Genomic DNA, 8,269 nt, shown 5'->3' on the forward strand with positions numbered 1-8,269 from the left:
GTGATGTCATAGCGTTGTGATGTCATGATGTTACAAGATGCAGAGACAGAAAGTGAAGCAGCTGTTGGAAAGTTGGATGAAAGTTATCCTGACGCCGAAAACAACAACTGCTACGACTTCGAGCTAAAAATAAACACAAATACACATACCGCACATCAACTGACTGGACACTGTGTGTGATACACACATCGACACTCCTGCATGTGTGTTATAAGAAGTGTTAGAATGTAGATACGTTTCTATATTTAAGTCTGCACCTCAAAGGTTAGAGGAGTTTGTTCTGGAGATTTGATGAAGGATAAGAACAAAGGATTAAAAATGCATGACTTTAACCTTTCACCTGATATTTTTACAGTGTTTTTTTAACTGAATAAATAAGTTGATTAATTATTCCAACACTTCTTTCATGTCTCCAGAAGAGGTTGCAACAGATCACCATGATTTCTTCTAAACAGGGGTTTCATGGCCCCATGAAAAGTTATTAGTTATTAATCTGTTTTAAAAAAACAACAACTAAAGGCTACAGTCATGTCTTGGGCTGACATCATTGTGTAAACACGGCCTATGAGGTTTTTGCTTTTATATGTATTTATGAGTAAAGAACAAGTTAAGGTTCATGTTTATTTATTTTGCAGTTTTAACCTTAATATGACAATAAAGATGTGTACTTTGTCTTTGTTGTTTCCCAGCATATTACTTAGGTTAACTTAGAGTTGGACCATTTCTTTTCCATCATACTTTTCATTTATAAATATTAAATGTTTACTGTCTGTCTGCTTATCTCTTAATTTTTACATGTTTGAAATCAAATGAAAGTCAAACAGCTTTTACTTAGAGAGAATCACATTTTGTAGAAAAGCTGCAAATTTATTTGATGGCCCTCTCCTCTAATGAGTCGAAGGATAGTCAAGGCCCCCTTTCCCCCCCTCTATTACGTTTCTAAAGAAACAAATACTATTAATGTAGAGATGGGAACTGAAGTCTACATGTAGAGAAACACAAAATCAGAATCAGGTTGTTTTTTTAAATGGTTGTCTTCTCAACAGGACTTTTAGTGTGTGTGTGTGTGTGTGTGTGTGTGTGTGCTGTGCAGATTTATTATGTCAGTGTCAATCCTCCTGCTCTATTTCTTCCTGCAATAGACAACAAGATTTTTACACAAGCTGGCGCTGGTTGTTACACACATCCTGCTGATATCTGTGTATATATCTGTGTGTGTGTGTGTGTGTGTGTGTGTGTGTGTGTGTGTGTGTGTGCGTGTGCGTGTGCGTGTGTGTGTGTGTGCACGTGTGTGGCTGGCACACGCCTCAAGGACAGGACTTAAGTCACCCTTTTCATTTTGATTTTTCGCAAAAATGTGGTAACTAAACTCAGCCTTCATGATGTCTTTGCACATTCTTAATGACTTAATGATGAGTCTTCACTGCTGGCTGGTTCAGTTTGCCAGGAAGTGAGGCAGTCCAAGCAGATGTAAAAGCAGCATCTGTGTTGGAAGACTCTGCCCTCTGATTTTGTTTGTTTTTCGGAGTTGACTGTCTTTGATTTTTTAGTAAATCCAAACATAAGAATTAAAAATCCCTTGTTGACATTAGGTTAGAGTGACAACAAACAATGCTGATTCTGCACATTCACTGAGCAAGACTAAAAATGTTAAAAGGTCACAAATTCAAGCAGGTGGCTGACCATATAAGGCTTTAAAAATCTTTAAACTATTTCTAATACTAACTGGTAGCCTGTGAAGGTCAGAAAGAATCAGAGTTCTGTGCTCACATCTGTTGGAACGAGTTCAATGACTTCTGTCTGTAAATGCCGCTCATGCCGCTGTATGTGTGTGTGTGTGTGTGTGTGTGTGTGTGTGTGTGTGTCGCTCTGCAAAGAAGACAAGGTTAAAGGAGACAAATGTGGAATTATAAATGTGACAGTGACATAAAAAACACACATTTCAGATTAAAAAACCCAACACTTAAATGTAAACAAACATCAGCTGCTCTTAAGCTCCTGAACCTTCATGGACTCTTCTTTTTCTCACCTACGTTCCTGCTCATTTCATCCAATTAAGAGCTTAATGCTGATTGGTCGTTCCAGAATGAAAGTGATCTACCTTTACGCAGGCAACATGTCAGTGGGAAGAATCTTAATCTGATCACGTTTACAAACACAGATTACACACTTACGTAAACAGACATACACACACATTTGGATGGGAGGAACAAGAAGGATGAGTGCCAAAAAAACACCTGTTGAGCAAACACTCTGAGTACTGGAATTACATTTGCAGTACTTGTGCTTCAATAAATATTTCTTCTTTTACTCTACTACATCTGAGAATGTAACTTTTCATTTGATTACATGCATCTAAAAGCTTTCATTTATAAGTACAACATGGAGGTTATAAAACATGACATTTTCCATGATTTCATTCCTTCTTTTTTTTTCACATGTCAAGCTTTTTTAATGTTTTAATGGTGCCACAATACACACATGCAGAGTGGCTTGTCAGAGTTATCATTACTAAGTACATTACACTAATCATATGCCTTCAAATGTATTTGAAACATGACACTGATGAGTGGACACAGTCTTGGACTGCATCTCAAGAACGGTAAGGAGAAAAGAAATGATAAAGAATTGAGCACAGGATATGGTTTTGCAACAGTTTAGTTTTCATAGATACAAGTTATAACCTGGACAAAGAGTGTGTACAGGATTATGGCTGGCAGTGCCACTGACCATGCGTCTCAGTTTTGATATCAGTTTATTTGCTTTTTGTGCTGCTTCATTTGAGCTCTGTGACGCCACTCAGCTATTATGTCCAGAGATAGAAACAGCATCTCTGAGTGGGCGGGGCTATCTCCTGTCCATCACATGGTGGCAGGGCGAATGATTAGAGAGGGAAGGGTTCATGTTAAAAAACAAAAAAAAAAACATCTGAGTGAAACAGAAACAAGCTGAAAGACTTTGTTCACACAGAGCTGTGAACAACAAATCCAGAGGGAGTTTGACCTCACAGTCTTTGTAGGAGATTGTGTGTGTGTGTTTGAACTGCAGGGCTTAATATAAACTGAGGTCTAGCTTCTCTATAAATAGACGTCAGTTCATTGTGAGAGATTATAGCTCAGAGAGAACATGCACACACACACAGTTCGGAAGTAGAATAACATTTACAAGTGAAGTAAAAATGTTTTTAAAAGATTTCTGTTGAAGGAACTTCATATGTTCTCATATCTGTTCAAGATTTATTAAAATCAAATCTGTGAACTGCTCTACAGCAAGCAGCAAAAAAAACAAACACTCATCACTCAAAACATTTCAGAAAACATTTTTAAAAAAGTGAGCATATATTAACTTTGACATTTTTTTACCCTTTAATTGCACGTGTTTTTACAGAGAACTGTATCATTGTGACTGTTACCTGAGAAAAGAGTCATTCTTCCACTATCATTTTATAACATTCAGCTTCAAACATTGCAAAAAGGACAGAATAAGGTAATATCGACGACGAATCACAACAGTGTTTATTGACGTTATCATTCTTTTTCAGGAGTGTTCATTATTCTCAAACTTACCAGACCACATTTTAATGGACATGCTGCCCCCTTGTGGTGAAACCTGAAACTGTAGCTGTATTTTTTATTATGTTTGTTGCTTGTTTATTGAAAACAAAGGTGGACTGCATATCAAAACATTAAATACAATTTAGAAGTAATTAAATGCAATGACATCAAGCTAAAATACAACTAATTACTAACTAAAACTACTACTACTACTACTAATAATAATAATAAGATAAGAAAGTGGTCAGAGGGCTTTATCATCTGTGGGAAATATTGACATTGTATGTATTGAAAAAAAACCACATGGTCAATTCATACACACAAAATACATTACTAACAATCACAAGAACTCAATAAATAACAAAACCATCATTTATAGCCACAGAAACCCCCCCAACTAAAACAACAAACTAAAAAAACTAAAAATAAGAGATTTGGGAAAATGTAATAAAAAACAAAACAAAAAAACAAGTGAGATCTCTTTCCTGTCGAATTCCTCATTAATGTTTCATTAAACAAATAAATCCTGCAGCATTATTTTCTGGGAGGAGTGTGTACATTATCTTAATTTCACAAATAATAAAGCCACATTTTCTCTTGACTTTGACATCTGAAGTCCTTCATGCTCCAGTGTCCAGCTCCTGCTCTCCTGTCAGATCAGACCGATGGCCGAGCCGAGCCCATGCAGCAGGTCCAAGTTCAGGTAAACTCTGCAGAAGGCGAGAAACACGCCGAGGGACGAGAACCCGATGAGAACCCAGAGAACCTGAGCGCTTAGGTACAGAGGAGCCAACCTGCAGACGGACCAAATGAACATTTGTGATTGATGTTTGATTTTATAATGATTCTGTTATCGTCTCATGTCATGTTGCAGTGTTAGCTCTGTATCTCTGCATAACCTCCCTGCTTTTGTTTCTTCTCCAGAAACGTTGTTTTAACAAGCTCCCTGGTGCGTTTTCAGAAATGTTGTAAAAATGCACCATCCACAACATATGACTTCAAATATAGATGTATGTTTGAGGCATGAAGAAGTCATATCAAAGACGACATGAGAGAAAAGGTGATGAATGCAACATGTGAGGAATGAAGCAGACCAGAGTTTGATCCTTACAGAGATTGACCTTGAAAGGCAACTGCACAAACATTTCAGTGAACGCCAAAAACATTCAACTAAATACAAAATATCTTGTGAAATTTGTTTGTGAGATATTTTTGCATTTCGTGAATTGTCCCGTTGCTGACATGTGCCATATAAATATACTTGCCTTGCCTCACATGTGGAAACACACAATAAAAACCTGAAAACAACAGACAGATGGTGCACTGTACCGTCCCTGAGCCGACTCTGAATATCCATGAAAGTATCTGAATCGTCCGTATAGATAGATCAGACCACAGATTGAGGACAAACCTACAAAACAAGCACACAAGAAACACTAAGATGAGCTAAATGACTTCATTAATAAAGTACAAACTGTGAGAGATGGGTGTGATCACCTTGGCTGAAGAATAGTCCAGACATCCAGAGGACAGTGATGAAGATCGGGAAATACTCAGAACAGTTCGCTCTGACCACAAACACACAGAGATTAAACCTGCAGCATTCAGTCACCTTTTTAACACTGTAATGTCAACATCACCTTTTACCTTTGTTTTAGAAGAGTCACTGAGGAACAACCTGGGTGGAGGTGGCTGTGTTATTTAAACCTGGGTGCCATTTTTACATATTTTGGGGTCTGAATGAATAATAGGTACAAAACCTTTTGTTACCGCTGCACTAGCTCTGTTCAGCCTGGATGGATCAAAGTGTGTCCACTAAAAGTTGCTGGGTTTTTTTATTTTTATTTTTTTTATCACTGACGGGCCCACATTGTAACTCTAAGTATCTGACAACATTACAGAAAGGATCCTTACAGAGATAGACATTTTGTGTTTCGGAGGACGAACAACCACTCCAACATTTTGTTAGGTTAAATGACATGTTTTTAGTCAAGTGGCTCTACAAAGAGAAAATGTTATCAGGTATCAAATGTAACCTTTGTTAACCACACACGATGATTAATTAGTGAAATAATAACTTAACCTGACAGAACACTGGAGTTGATTTTCATCTCTTCTTTGTGGTACACACATATTGTGATGTACACTGATCATTTATGGTGTTTTTAGTTTGAAAAGTGTTCTGGCTTCTGTGTATTGTAAATTTGTTGTCTGAGTTGTACCAACCAATTAAGCTTTGAAAAAAAGTGTTTATTGGTAGCAAACAGAACATTATCTACACTAAAGACTTAACCAGATGTGTCTTAATAAGAAGATATCTGCATAAAAGTGAAACTCACAATTTCTTTCTGGATCTAACATTTTACAATTGAGCTAAAAATCTGCTCAACTGTGTCACAAAAACCAATCAGCATTGATATACGGAGAAGGCTGCCTGAGAGAATAATCAGAAATGATCCATCTGACATCCAGTAAAAAACTAAAACGTGCATTTTAAAAGTTAAATGTGAGTAAATCACAAAAACATATTGATTTTTGAGCTTGTGACTCTTTGTCTTTATTTTACCATTGCATGAATCTGTAAACTTGTGTTCACGACACAGCAGCAGAGAAACGGTGCTCCTCTTATAATGTTGTATCAATGTTGTAAAACAATCTCTTTTCCATATTTGTAAGCACAGCTGGGGAAGCATCATACTTGCCTCTTTATCGTTTCTATCGTATTTCTCCCTCTCTCTCTCTCATGTCCTCAAACATGCTGCACAATAAGACCTGCACATCATGGGATAATCCTTAGACTACAGACGAAGGGTGAGGGCTTGAGACATAAGGATCCTACCTGGCCTAAATAAATAAGGCATTCTTCTGATGCCATACATGAGTATGGTTGTTAGAAAAACAAACCACTTGGCATAAAGTTAAAAACATTCCTGACCATTGTTTTAAAAAAAACAGTAGGCCGAACTAATCGTAAAGATCGCCACTGCTTGTCACATTAAACAAACGAGAAGGATCGACGGTTTAATCGTGAAGTTAAACCGATTACTAAAAAATATCCTTCTCCTTCCGTGAAGCATGTTTCACGGCAAAGGAATGTAGGCCTATTCATCTTTAAACTCCTCTTAGGTCTATTCAGTATGATTCAGTCCGGCACAAGCACGCAACAACAGATCACTTGTTTTGACGATGAAGCCGCGTCAAATGACGCGCAGCGCCCGCTAATGAGAGCGCGCGCACATCCTGAAGACAGAAAAAGTCTATAAACACCTTCGTGGTTCCCGATATTCCTATCCAGACCGTAAGTTTGTGATTTCATTTCAACTGTTAGTAAAGTTGCTGCCTCTTTTCTGACTGAGACTCACTGAGCTCTGAAAACTCTCTCAAACTCCGGCGGGCCCACGGTGCTGGGTGGAGACACCGAATACTTCCTCCTGGCGTAGATGACCTGCAGGGAGAAATAAGCTGCACGCACACGCACGCACGCACGCGCACACGCACGCACACGCACGCACACAAAAAATATTTACTGGATGGATTATATTTAGGAATAATTCCTCCATTGAAAGTCAGATTTTATTTCGTTTGTATACAGTGAAAATGTTAAATGGTTGTTCTATGATCCAGAGGTGATCTGGCAAAATATATTGCCGAGGCCTATACAAAAACATCTTAATAGATTTATTTCTAAATTAAAAATGAGATAGACACACACTGAACATTCCCCTGTTTAATCGTAAATTTCCTAGATTTTTGAAAATGTTTCAAACCAACCAAACCTCATTCATTTGTTCATCTAATTACACCTCTCCACTGCTTGAATTTCCCTCGGGATCAATAAAGTATCTATCTATCTATCTATCTATCTATCTATCTATTTCCCAGCATGCCCCGCTCACCTTGCTCCAGGACGCCAAGCACTGTCACAGCAGCGAGGACAACCGCCTCCTCAGACATCACTGCAGCGAGGGACAGGTGAGACCAGAGCACACCTGAGCACTGAAATCCAGTCAGCACATACACACAGATGACAGGGAATACACCTGAAGGGGGCGGAGCAAAACACAGCACTCACTTTAGAAAGTTACTAAGTGAATAATACTGACTTATCGGTTTCTTAGTTTAAAGTGCATCTAGCTCATCATTCCAAAAGGTCTTTATTTGAGTTGGTTTTTAATACAGACAGGAACTTCCATTTAAAAAAAAGTCACAAAGAAACTATGAGCATAAAGCCATGCATTATAACTTTTAATGTAGATACGATTCTTTCACGATATCGTTATACAAAATGTAACTACGCAAATGACTGGGAAAGATTCCTTTGGGGGGCGACAAACTTACTTGTCACAGTGGTTTTGTTTCTCTCAACAAAGGGAGGTGTTCGGAGCTTCTCATTGAAGTGGGATTAAATGCTGCATCGTGTTGGTCGTGCCATTTCTGTCGTTCTGTCTTCTTGTAATGTTCGCACAAAGTTTTTGTCTTTGTCTTCTCACCTCTTTCATTTTCTGTCTTGAAGCCAAAATGATTCCACACCTCCGGTTTAAAAGGTGGTGCATCCTCAATTTCTAAATCTTGCTCCGCAGAGTAACGACGTGAACCTCAACACCTTTGGATCGATTTATCACGATTGGTCTTTACATCCCAACTGCACAGTCATGCAACACTAGTCTCCGTTTCTAATGTTACACTTAATCCACTTTATTTACTTTGTGGAGGAA

The 8,269-nt window shown here is 38.1% G+C and overlaps 1 protein-coding gene across 2 annotated transcripts in view; it reads right to left on the reverse strand.

Moving 5' to 3' along the window:
• Window positions 1-7,543, reverse strand: part of ltc4s (leukotriene C4 synthase) — a 28,397-nt gene extending 20,854 nt beyond the window's left edge. Inside the window, exons 1-5 of one of the 2 annotated variants that reach the window (XR_013779823.1) lie at window positions 7,451-7,543; window positions 6,917-7,016; window positions 5,052-5,122; window positions 4,884-4,965; window positions 3,746-4,348 (exon numbers count right to left, since the gene is read on the reverse strand). Coding sequence is in view for 1 of the 2 variants with exons in the window: in XM_079351763.1 (XP_079207889.1) it covers window positions 4,207-4,348; window positions 4,884-4,965; window positions 5,052-5,122; window positions 6,917-7,016; window positions 7,451-7,508 (453 nt within the window). In the remaining variant the exon portion in view is untranslated. Of the gene's footprint in view, window positions 1-3,224; window positions 4,349-4,883; window positions 4,966-5,051; window positions 5,123-6,916; window positions 7,017-7,450 lie in introns of those variants that run through there. The other variant, XM_079351763.1, reaches the window with a different exon arrangement.
• Window positions 7,544-8,269: the final 726 nt, after the last annotated feature.

This window comes from Symphodus melops, assembly GCF_947650265.1.
Source record: "Symphodus melops genome assembly, chromosome: 9".
Taxonomy (NCBI): domain Eukaryota; kingdom Metazoa; phylum Chordata; class Actinopteri; order Labriformes; family Labridae; genus Symphodus; species Symphodus melops.